We start from the raw sequence: 12,010 nt of genomic DNA on the forward strand, positions 1-12,010 counted from the left end.
GTAAATTCAGGAGAGAAACAGAGATGAAAGAGGAATGTGCTCATAGAGGGATTTGTCCCAGCAGCCTCATGTTTGCATTTTGGGATGCTAGCATTCCCCTGGTCTTTTCCATATCACATGAGTCACACTAGCTTTTCTGGGCACTGGGGCACACAAGCAGTGGCATCTAATTCTGGATGCATGGATTATTTCTAGCGTCACTAGAATAGAGTAATACCGAGGCACTGCCTGAAACAGATTTTCCGCAGAGAAGCACAGAAGATGTGCTGGTATAGTTAGTCTGCATGCAGAATTTGCCTATCAGCTGCTGATCTTCAAGGCACTCCATTGGGGAAGAATATTTAATTCCTGCAGGAGGAAGACACAGACACAGAGTAAACCACTTCCAGTGACCCAGGAGGGCTGGAGCAGGGTTGGGAACTGATTCCTGATATGCCTTTTCCAGCAGATTCAGATGGGGACATATGACCACAGCTGTCAACACTACTTCATAATTACTTTTTTTGGCAAATCCAACAGCTACAACAGGAAAATGGGTGGCAGCTTAATATATCCCCATTTCTCATTCCCATCACATGGCACGTGGAGGGATTGTTTGCTTTTTTGGTGCTGTGTTTGCTGAGCAGGGCCTGGCTTTTTGCACCAACCAGTGTAGCACCTCTCCTTTCCACAAACCATCCGGTGTGTTTTCTCCCATGAAGTTTTAAATGCCCCAACTTTCACAGCACCCCAAAGCTTCCACAGATTTCACTAACAGGTTCCCCTGCAGACACTACCCTGAATTTTTCCTTTTTCATAGTTTTCTCAATATAGGACTTTGTTGACAAGTCACTGACTGTATTTTCTTCATATGAGGAATCTTAAGTCTTTCCATCTAATATGGTCAACTAGGGTAAATCCCAGGCTGTTATGAAGAGCAGGTTTTGTCTATTTTCCATCCCTGCAAGTTACAGGAAAATTTACCCTCCCAGTCCTTGCTGAGGTTTGGATGCCTGCCCACCACCTGACAGCTGATGTGCTACAAGACCACTCCATAGGCTGCCCATGAGACAGCAGGATGGACAGACAGCAGTGAGCACAGGGAGTTTCACTGTGTTCAATGGTGTTTTCAGACTCGGGGAGAAAGGCTGCTTGCAAAATACAGAGCACTGGCATAGGCAAGATCAGAGCTGTGAAAGAAAAAGTAATGAGAACTCAATCAAACCTTTCTGTTCAGAGATGCCTGCAGCCTGTGCCACCGCAAGTTCATCTCCCCGAGACACTCGGCAAATTCTGTCCTTTCATACCGCTTGCTTTCCACATCACAAGTGCTCATCTGCAAGAGTGACTGGTTAACAAAATCTACCATCCACTGTTTAAAGTTCAGTTCCATCATGTATTCCTGGAAGTAAAAAAAACCAAAAAAACAACAAATTAGTTTGGCAGTTTTAATCTGATCAGTTCCAATGATGCTTCAAGGCATAGTTACGGGACATTCATGGCTTATTCTGAACCGTGGCCTAAAATATTTTTCTGAAAGAGACCCAGCTGTAGGAACAATACTCAATTTTTAAAATACTATATTTGTGTAGCTATTTCCATCCACTGAAACTTTTGCAGAGAATCACTATCATTACGTGGGTAGCTCAAGGTAAGAACAGGCTAATGCCGGAGCAGGGAATAAACCTAGGGGTACCAGACCCAGTACTTTATCCATTGGACAATATCATCACACTGCCATGGGCCCCGATTAGGATAAGACCGAGGCCTTCCCACACTCCTGCCACTCACAGACAAATGCAGACAAGAGCTTATGCTCCTTTATCAAAATATCAGGTACCAGAATAGCGTATCAGAATATCTGCGAGGAAAAAGTGTCCTCCGGCATCAGTGTCCTTGCCCACAGAGATGAGTGAGAAACTACACACAAAGTGAGAACAACATATGGGAATGCCTTTTTATTTCAGAAGGTCTTAGGAGAAGAGAAGAGGAAAGGGCTCCTCATTATATCTAGTAGCACACAGAAAAAAGCCTCCAGAGAATACCACAGTAGAGGTACTCAAGCCATAGCTGCTTCCCTGCAGCTGATGACCCTTATCCCAGCTTTCTTCTCAGCATGCACATTGCTGACAAGTGCAGAAGGCACACCTACAAACTGGTGTCTAAAGATCCAAAAGGTTAAAACCAGCACCTCACCTACATGTTCCAACTTCCAAATACAACTGATACAGACCGGCATGTTACGTATCTGCTATACTAAGGCACTTTGAAAGAAATGCTCATGTTGGCACTTGCCTTAGGTGCAGTACCAAAGTGCCTGAGAACTGCAGCTGCAGAATGAGAACTGTTGTCCTGTCTGAGCCCAGAGCACTGCTCAGTAGCTCTGCAAGGGCAGGGCGAAATATGGCCCTGTAGGGATTCGTGCCCTGAGCTTGGGTTCCCTGTCTCTATGGGGATACAAGCATGGTGCGAATCCTTCCTGTGGCTGGGGCAATCAGCCTCTGCCATTGGTGCTTTAGCACCTGAACAGAGCCAAGAGTCTGATGCAGCCTCTCTCTCTGTAGGGACGTTCATCTTGTCCCTCTTTCCTAGCAGGTTATCTCTTTTGATGAAACATAATATTCAAAACCCTGTTCTCTAGTTAAATGAATCCTGGCTGTGGAGCTCCAAAATTGCGAGGTGTTCCTTGCTGAAAAGGCAGATTAAAACACAGCACAAACACAGAGTCTATCTTCCTAAGGAAGCAAAGCTTTCCTGCTCAAAACATTTTATAATCTAAATGTAAGAGAGAGAGAAGCAGCAAGACAGATGGGACACCATGAGGAAGAGGAGATTATAGCACAGCAGGCAGTAGATGTATTGCAGGGCAGGTGGTGTTTTCTGCGGCAAGGAAGCAAAAGGATTTCATCAAGGAAGATGTTAAGTAAGGCACCTTTGAGACTGAGGAACCCTCCCAAGAGCAAGGGGAAGGGTATGACAGTGCCTGTAGGCTTTTTCCATCCTTGTTACAGCCAAACACCTTGCAGAAAGCCTGGATTTACAGCTTCCCATTTACCTTGTACTTCTGAAGGAGGCTTCTGACTTGGGCAGCACTACGTTGTGAATTTATTGGCTCCTCATGTTCCTGCTGTTGTTCCACATGGTTCAGCCAGGTCATTAGTTCAGCAATAGCTTCCCGTGATGAAAGCTTTTCCATCTGAAGCTGGGAGTAAAGCATATAATGAATCCTCTACACTCAGCTTGTTAGAAATATCAAGGAAGATGACATCTGTATTTTTAGAAAGGCTCAGAGCACTATAATTGCAATTATCGGGGTATAAACTTGAAAGTGAGCCCTGTGCTCCAGAGGGGCATATGAATTAAATTAAGAAAAGTTCGAGAATTCAGAAATTTTAAGTAAAATTCTTTCTAATTGTAACAGACTTTCATATAAAACTGTGAAAATGATAGGTATGTGCAAAATAGCCCGGGAAGAACACTGCAATAATTAAACTGCAGTACAATATTGAGGATATTCTGAAGGCAAGACAGACAGCTAATTAGGAAAGAGGTGCCTTGTGGGCTTTATGTAGCAGCCATCAGAATCCCAGCAGCAACATTTTGAAGTAATTATTTAGCTTGAACTGAGAGATGGCAGCGGAGTTTTTCCTCACCTGGTGAAGCTTTTCTTGGACGGCTGGGAGCTGTGTAATCAGTTCTCCCCATTTTTGCTCAAACTTTGCCAAAGATGACCTAAGTGCTGTAGTGTCAGCTTGCTTCACATGAAATAGCTGGTTGGCAGTGCTCACCACTGACGCCTTCAGGGAAGATTTTTCATCAACTTCCTTAGAGAATGTCTGAGGTGCACAGAAGAAATTTAGAAGAGAGTAAATATTTACGTACATATTTGAATAAAGAAGATAAACCAGGTTTTCAGTCACAGAATGAACTGCCTCAAACAACAGATTTTTGCAAGTTTGTAAAGTTCAGAAAACCTAAACTCAGCGTGTTCTGGCAGCAGGTAACGCCTTTTTCTGCCCAACTTGATACAGTGCTGAACACCACCTTTTGCTCCACAGGGACTGGGAATATCCTGATCCTCACTTCACACAGAGGCCCAGGGAGCAACCCCAGTCCTCGGGTCTCTGGCCAGCTCACACCAACCAGTCCAACCTTCATGATGCTTTGCTTTCCCACTGTGCAGGACTCCCTCTGTCAGGCCTCACACTGGGGCTGAACCTCTTGGCTAGTCATACAAGGGGAGCACAGCATTAGGGGACAGGCAAAGACATGAAATGCAATTCAGCATGTTTCTCTTCCCTGACATTGTCTCACCATCTTCACAGCCCTGCTGTCTTCACTCCTGCAACCTGAGCCCACACTCCAGATCCAGGTGGTAAATGGCCCATCACCTTGGCTAAACTGCTGTATCTGGTATTTGGCATCAGGAGCAAGACAGAAACCACGCTATTGCACTGTAAGTACCTAAGAGATCCTGGCTGGGCTGTGATATGCTGTAGTTGGGAGCTCATTACAAGAGGATTCCGTTCTGATTTATGCATTCTGCTGGCCTCACAATCTGAAGGAAGGTCTTTGGTTGGCCCTCCCGTCTTCATGGCTCCCAACACAGATAATGGGTTGGCTTTGGGGCACAAAGCCATTCAGCGCTATATTGTGTGGGCAGCTTCTGGGTCATGGCAAATACAAAAAACATTCAAAAGGATCTTTTTCACCGGAATTCATGATGTCTTATCTAAACCTGGCAGGAGAATTGACTTACAAACAAGCTGTTGATGTTATCCCTAATGGTGGGAAGATCTTGTGACACGGTGAGAGACTGCTCCTTCCAAAAATTCATTCTCTGCTGAGCAGAATCCAGCCATTTCATTAATTCCTCTGAGTCTCTGTTGTAGCTACAAGGAAAAAACAAAACATATGAACATATATCTCCTGGCTAAGTCTAAGATACATTTCTCAGCCCCCAAATTGTCTTCCACTCTGCGAGGAGGCATGTGCTATTCTGGCACCTATCCTGCTGCATAACCCTGTGGAAGCATGGCTACAGCATGGATCATGGAACACGGCAGTTTTGCTGGAGGTACACACAAGACTGTTCCTATCAGCTCTTTTCAGCTGGTCTGCTCTCCCTGAAAAAATCCTCTTTCTGCATCCACCCAGCAGTTGCCAGGACAAGCTCACATGGGTGAAAAGAGCTTTGCCAGAGGTCAAAACCACCAGAAGACATTGTGCACACTGTAAGATATAGTACAGAATACACAGCAGGGGTAAATATCAACAACCACTGGCATGCTCTGTCCACTCTATTGGTCCAGCCAGCCTGAGCTCAGAGCGCATAGACCAGGTGCAGGGAGAGCTGAGCTTGGTACATCAGCTGGTAGAGTCCCAAACTGTCTCCACCTGACTGCCAGGACTGCATTGACAGTTGGCTTGGGCTATGTGAAAGCATTGAGCATGCTTGGGTCCTTCCCCTTTGTAGAGCTTCAAAACACAAGTTGAGGCAGCATTTCAGCCAGGTCTCAAATGTTTGTAAGATGGATAATGTACGTGCACAGACAGGTGCATTATGCCTTTGCATGGGAATCAAGGCTAGCTTGCATCCGCAGCAGGCCAAAATGCTTAGGGCAGCACGATCAGAGCTTGTGTTAACACTTCCAACATACAAACTACACCACGATGCACCTAGCTCTCACCTAGATACACTGACTTTGCAATGGCAGCAATGAAAATATTCTTCCTACAAAAATAAGCAGGAAGTGAAACACTTGGCTACACAGTGAGAGAAAATCAGCTGTGTAATGAAGGGCCATTTTTTCTGATCACCACTGCTTTTCTTCTTTTTTTCATTTTTAAGTTAAAAGAGTGATGTTATTTACTCACTGTCATATTTCAGAAAATAAATCCATAGAAGGTCAGAAACTAATTTCTAGCTGACATCTCTAGTTGCTTTCTGAGTTATACCCACCTGACCAAGAGTTTGAGCAATGTCTGAAGTCGGTGTAGTTCATGGCCAACTTTTTTGGTTAAAGACAACCACTGCTCTTCCAGCTTCCCAATCTGGCTTCTTATTTCTGGACAGCTCACAGCAGTCAGCAATTTCTTCCCTTCTTTCACCATCTGGTACAGCCTGGCATGCTTTTCATCAACACTGCTTTTGATTTGCTATCAGAATATGAGAAGTTTGCAAAACAATAATATTTTAAAAACTGAGAACGCAACTAGCAAAACACATATAATTTGTTCTAACTTCTTAATCTCACATTTTCTCTGTCATGTATTTTATTTTCCGAAGGGAAGGAATCTGTACTTCATGACATGCAAAAGGGACACAGGTTTTTTTTTTTGTTTCCCCTGGATAGATCAAGACGATTTCAGTGTAATTTCATACATTATCAGAATGACTGTGTTATGATTTGCTGGGCTTTTTTGACACATGTAAACCTCAAACAGTGGACAAACACCCTGTATCAGATCTGGCTGCATTGTCCAAACATATGAATGTCCCCAGCAGAAAGTTATTGCCCTCCTGTTCTTAGAGGGCCTTCTGGCTCTAACCTATTTTGGAAAAATGTTACCAGTGTTTTGAAGGAAGCTTTGGGATAATTATTGAATAATGGCGGCAGGGAGGAATGAAGAGTGAACAGTGAAGACATTAAGTAAAAGACATGGGAGTGGACTGGTTTGCTTAGACAGCTCAATAAAAACAAAGCATCGTTTTACCATTGCTAAGTTTCACTGGAAGGTCAAAATGAGAAAAGGGAAAAAAAGGAAAAAAAAACAGTCAGGAAGTAGAGATCAGTCCTATGGAGAAGGCAGAAAATAGCAATTGTGTGGTGTGCAAGTGTCTCACTTTTCTCCAGGTTTTTCTCTCTTCAGTTTTCTCTCTTCTCTAGTTAAAAGCTTCAAATTCAAAGCAAACCAGGGAAGTTCACAATCAATGGCTATGCAAATATTGCATGTCTCCTGTCTCAGTGCAACAGGCATCAAAAGCACCAGAGGGCCACCATGGTTGTAAATATCTACTGTTGATTTATTTCAAAAGCTTTACTGTACTTAGTAAATTTTATGGGAACATCCAATGATCTCTTTCATGTAGTCAACTAGATTAAATCACAGTAGTCCTTTTTGCCTTAATAGTCTATGAATCTAAATATAAACTGGACTGAATATAGACCCAAAGACTCATTAATTCAGAAATTTGTAATAGAGTGGGTCCTCTGAAGACCGAGAAAGGTCAAACCTGTGAGGAATGCAGAGCACTCTCTGAAGATAGATCACTAAGTTTATTGAACATTATTTCTTCATAATTTAAACAATAAAACAACCATAAAGGCTGCATTCATACCCTTATATTCAAATTTACTTAAAACATAGATAAAATGTTTCCAGCTGGACTTAAAGTTCTAAATAAAGGTGTAGCTCTGCCATCAGAGATGGAGCTGGGAACAAACCAGGAGCCTATCTGCCATTCTATAAAAAAGGAATTTTATTCTCTTTGTTATGATAAAAATCAGGACATCTTATTTTGAATTCTCAGGGTTTTAAAAGGAGCTGGCTGAAGCCCCTGGCTGAAATTAGCAGCCTGATCTCCTGCTACTTTTAAAAGTCAGTTTTCAGCTTGCATCCACACAGACAAGGACACAAAGCTCTACAGATCCATTAAGAAAATGAGTCAGAGAGACAGACACATAAATACCTGTAGAAGTGCAATCCTTTCCATTAATCTTTCTTCTGTTTCTTCAACCAAATTCACAGAAGGCAATGTAGAGGCAAGTGTCTCTAACTCCTTATTGAAAACTAGGCATTCATCATCAAATTCCATCCATTCCTAAAAAATACATTGCATCATTAACATAGCATGCATCTATCTGCCTTTTTGCTACACCAGGCTGAGGCCTTAATGCTTATTCTAGCATCAGCAGCTCTTACTTTAATGAAACAGAACACAAAAATAGGTGAATAATATGGAAATATTAGTGAGACATAATTTCACCACAGATTAACTAACTAATTAATTCTCTAATATCTTCAAGGTTTCTGATTTTAAAGTGGTATACTTAATTTTTTTATCCTCTAGGGGTGTTTAAGATTATTTTTTACATTTTATTTTAAAGTGGTGCTGGTATTTTTGTGCTTTAAATGGCTCTCTTGCCAGTCCAGGCACTCAAAAATTACTGCAAGAAGTCATAAAGTCCCACGCATGTCGGAGTAATGGGTTGAAATGTCCATTTTTCGGAGGTTTTCAAGGAAAAAAACCCAGTTTACTGACACACACAGAACAAGTAATAGACTGTTGCTGTCCAATGGAGACAGGAAAGGGCAACTACTAGCCAAAGAATCACTGTGCAGAAAGGGTTCCTGTCCTGGTTTCAGCCAGGGTAGAGTTAATTTTCTTCATAGAAGCTAGCGTGAGGCTATGTTTTGGATTTGGGATGAGAAAATGTTGATAAGGTGCTGATGTTTTGAGTTGTTGCTAAGTAGTCAAGGACAGTCCAGCTTCTCATGCTGTCTTCCCAAGAAACCATTACGCGTGACGGAGCTCTGCTTCCCTGGAGATGGCTGAACACCTGCCTGCCCATGGGGAGTAGTGAATGAATTTTTTGTCTTGCTTTGCTTGCGTGCGCGGCTTTTGCTTTACTTATTAAACTGTCTTTATCTCAAACCATGAGTTTCCTCACTTTTACTCTTAAAAAAAAACTTCCGATTCTCTTCCCCCGTCCCACTGTGGGGGAGTGAGAGAGCGGCTGCGTGGGGCTTAGTCACCGGCTGGGGCTAAACCACGACAGCTCCCCTAGACACAACTCTTCTTCTCCCCTCCAGCTTTTACTCTGGGTTTCTTTTGACTCATTACCTTTAACAGGCTCTGTAAGTGTATACCATATTGGCAGGCCTTCTGTTCCAGCAGCTTGACTTCATTCACCAGCTCTCTCCAGAATTCCTCTCTCTTTTGTAGGATGGAGGGAGTCACTTTCTTAGAAAATGCTTGCATGCAAGCCATGTGGGTCATGAGGCTGTGGAAAAAGTCCTGAAAAAAACAAGTTAAAGCTTGCTCTTTAAGGCAAATCACACACCCGCTGCAGAAATATGAAGACAGAGAAGACTCACTGAGAAGAGCAGCCAGTTTCAGGGTCTTTCATAGCTGAAGTCAGGAGCCTTCTACCCAAATTCTACATCACCCCAAGATGGGCAGTTACTGATCATTTTACAGTTAGTCAAGAACCAGGGGTAGCATAGGATAGGATAGGCTATTTTCAGTTGGAAGGGACCTACAACGATCATCTAGTCCAACTGCCAGACCACTTCAGGGTCGATCAAAAGTTAAAGCATGTTATTAAGGGCATTGTCCAAATGTCTCTTAAACACTGGCAGGCTTGGGGCATCGACCACCTCTCAAGGAAGCCTGTTCCAGTGTTTGACCACCCTCTCGGTAAAGAAATGCTTCCTAAGACCAGTCTAAACCTCCCCTGGTGCAGATGAGTTGCATACGCTATTTTCACTTACACATTTCTGAAGAAAAAGATCTACATTTATTCCTTCAGTCATATAAAATACAAAGACGTTGTAGGAAGATGATAGAAGGAAGAGTTTAACTATAAATAAATTCATAGTGTAGCATGAGGTAGTTATCAATCAAGATCTTCTTCACTAAAAACTAATAACTAGTACAAGAACTTCACTTAATTACTGTACCCCAGGCATAGGCTGTGTGAACATCCTGGTAAGTCTTGATAACCAGGGCAGGGAAAACAGCTTTTGCAGTTTTCTTTTGATTTTGTAAATCAATGTATATATATTTGGTCTGTAGATACATTGTTTTCCTTTGTAAACAAATTCCTAACATTTTGCTTTGCTAAGGGCAATTTGCGAGTGACAAACATAATTCCTATGACTCTGGAGTATTGCTTTGCAGTTCTTGGCATCCTGAAGTAATTCTTAAAGGAGTTTGAGCTATGTGGAGCAGATAAATCAAGGTGTTGACATGACAGAGACATCTTCGAGTGACTAGCATTGGCCAGGGCTTCTTGCCAAGTGGCAGGACAGTGAGGATGCAGGTGCATTCTCAGCCATCTACAATCAAACATGTAGCAGCTGAGTACAGGTAATGCTGGGCTGCCAAGGGGAGGATCTAAACTATCCTTCCTTCGGAAAAGGAGCTGTTGTGGGTAAGTTTCCTTCATCAGATCATGACAGCACAGAATGCTGAAAGCAAAGACTCAACTCCCAATTGCTAGACAGCAACTTCAGGAACCTCACTACTGATTTATTACCAGTAATTAGAAGGACATGTGTTTTCCTCACATAACAATATGTTCTGAGGTAAGCCAAAGTAGTATTAGGTTGGCAAAACTGAAATCTGATCAGAATTTACCACCAAAACTGCAGTTGTAATTACAATCTCTCTTTTATACTTTAGTAGGTCCTATTTTGGTCTACTGAAAAAACTGTGCTTTGTTTTCTGCACAGACTTTAGTCCTTCCCCTACGCGATGAGCTAGTTATTCTTCTCCATAACACCGGAGAGAAACCACTCACAGAAAATAGTGCTCCTGCTATGCTGATCTGAGTAGTGCTGTGATAAGCATCTTATACCTTGTGATTTTCTAGGTGAGACTGTAGAGCTGCTCTGCTTTTTGTTAGCTGCTTTGGATCTTGTGCAATCTTCTCTCGTCCAATAGCTACCAGCTCTGCAAATCCATGAAGTAAGTCCTCATACTGGTTTTCACTGATGGAAGGAGAGTTCAGTTCCTCATACTTTGTTTTCAGAATGCCCCACATGTCATCCAAAACATCCTACAATGTAAATACATTTTAGTGGTTCATGAAAGACAGAAGTGAATACTACAAACATGCACACACATTCCCAGAATGCAAAATAACCATCAGCCTTTTGATGCTAAAAATACCTTGCTTAGAAGAATGAAACCTTACTGAGTAAGTGGAAACTGTACTGTGCTCTTACCTCTAATTTATAAGCTTCCTGGATTAAGGTGATAGGTAACTGAAATCTTTCCCCATGGCCTCTCAGTTTTGCTACTTGATTTTCTAAGTTTTGCAGCTCCAACGCACAGGCATCAGTTTTCTGAAATAAGGACAAATTAAGCTATTAGGAAGAGTTCTGTTCCCTTAAACTTTCTATTACCACTAGTAGTGCTGGAGATCCACGTGCTGGATCTCTGCTGTGCTAGTACTGCATAAGTTCACAACAAGACCCTGAGATCCAACAAGCTTATAAGCTAAATAGAGAAGACTATTCATGACACAGCTTACTGGGTTCACATAGCACAGCCAGGAATAGAATTCAGGTCTTCTGTCTCAGTCAGACATTCAACATGCATTTCAGTTTACCAATTCAAGAGCAGCCATTAAAACGAATCATGGTCTCAGAAAATACCATTTTTTCTTACAAAGTAAGTTTTTACTCAGGGACGGATTGAGACAGGTCTTCTCTGAAGGAAGGGAAGCTATGTACTTCTGGCATTCCTTTTCCAAGAGTGGTTACTTGAGAGAATATATCTAAGGCAGCAGTCACTGTTAGGGGATTCAGCAGCTGTGAACATAGCTTTCAGCCTGGCAAAAAATTATGTCCATAAACAAGGTTATGAGCCTGTAACAGAAAAGTTTTGAGACACCCTCTTTGCTCCACCAACAAGTAGATAGATGGCTGATAACCATTCTGGGGACGATATGCAGTTTGTTAATTTTTAATTCTCTGCAAATCCCTATGAAGGTCGAAGAAAATAGCTTAACTGGTTCACAGGCCATATGATAAAACGCTTATAAATGCTGAATGAGCAGATATAAACACTGGAGTCCTAGTCCCACAAAGAAAAGCTAGTTTTGCATATTAAAAGGCATCAAGTGTGAAGTGCTGTACTCTGTGTAGCTTTTTTTCTTCCCTGCTGTAGTGTGAGGTGTATTTGTTCTAAGAGGTTGTGGAGAGACTGGTTCCTCCAATCCAACTACTAAAAGAACTGGAATTAGGTCTGTATACAGATTGGGGTGTAGTAAAAAAAAAAAAAGGGGGGGGGGGGGAA

General features: G+C 42.3%; 1 protein-coding gene across 1 annotated transcript in view; it reads right to left on the bottom strand.

Moving 5' to 3' along the window:
* LOC104624090 (nesprin-2-like) overlaps window positions 1-11,055 on the bottom strand; it is a gene marked incomplete at both ends in the record, with an annotated part of 37,294 nt that extends 26,239 nt beyond the window's left edge. The window contains 9 exons of the mRNA XM_010291358.1: window positions 1,205-1,381; window positions 3,035-3,181; window positions 3,633-3,815; window positions 4,739-4,871; window positions 5,942-6,138; window positions 7,673-7,804; window positions 8,828-9,001; window positions 10,566-10,766; window positions 10,936-11,055. Coding sequence (XP_010289660.1) covers window positions 1,205-1,381; window positions 3,035-3,181; window positions 3,633-3,815; window positions 4,739-4,871; window positions 5,942-6,138; window positions 7,673-7,804; window positions 8,828-9,001; window positions 10,566-10,766; window positions 10,936-11,055 — 1,464 coding nt within the window. The remainder of the gene's footprint in view (window positions 1-1,204; window positions 1,382-3,034; window positions 3,182-3,632; window positions 3,816-4,738; window positions 4,872-5,941; window positions 6,139-7,672; window positions 7,805-8,827; window positions 9,002-10,565; window positions 10,767-10,935) is intronic.
* Window positions 11,056-12,010: the final 955 nt, after the last annotated feature.

Source organism: Phaethon lepturus, unplaced genomic scaffold (assembly GCF_000687285.1).
Source record: "Phaethon lepturus isolate BGI_N335 unplaced genomic scaffold, ASM68728v1 scaffold17737, whole genome shotgun sequence".
Lineage (NCBI taxonomy): Eukaryota > Metazoa > Chordata > Aves > Phaethontiformes > Phaethontidae > Phaethon > Phaethon lepturus.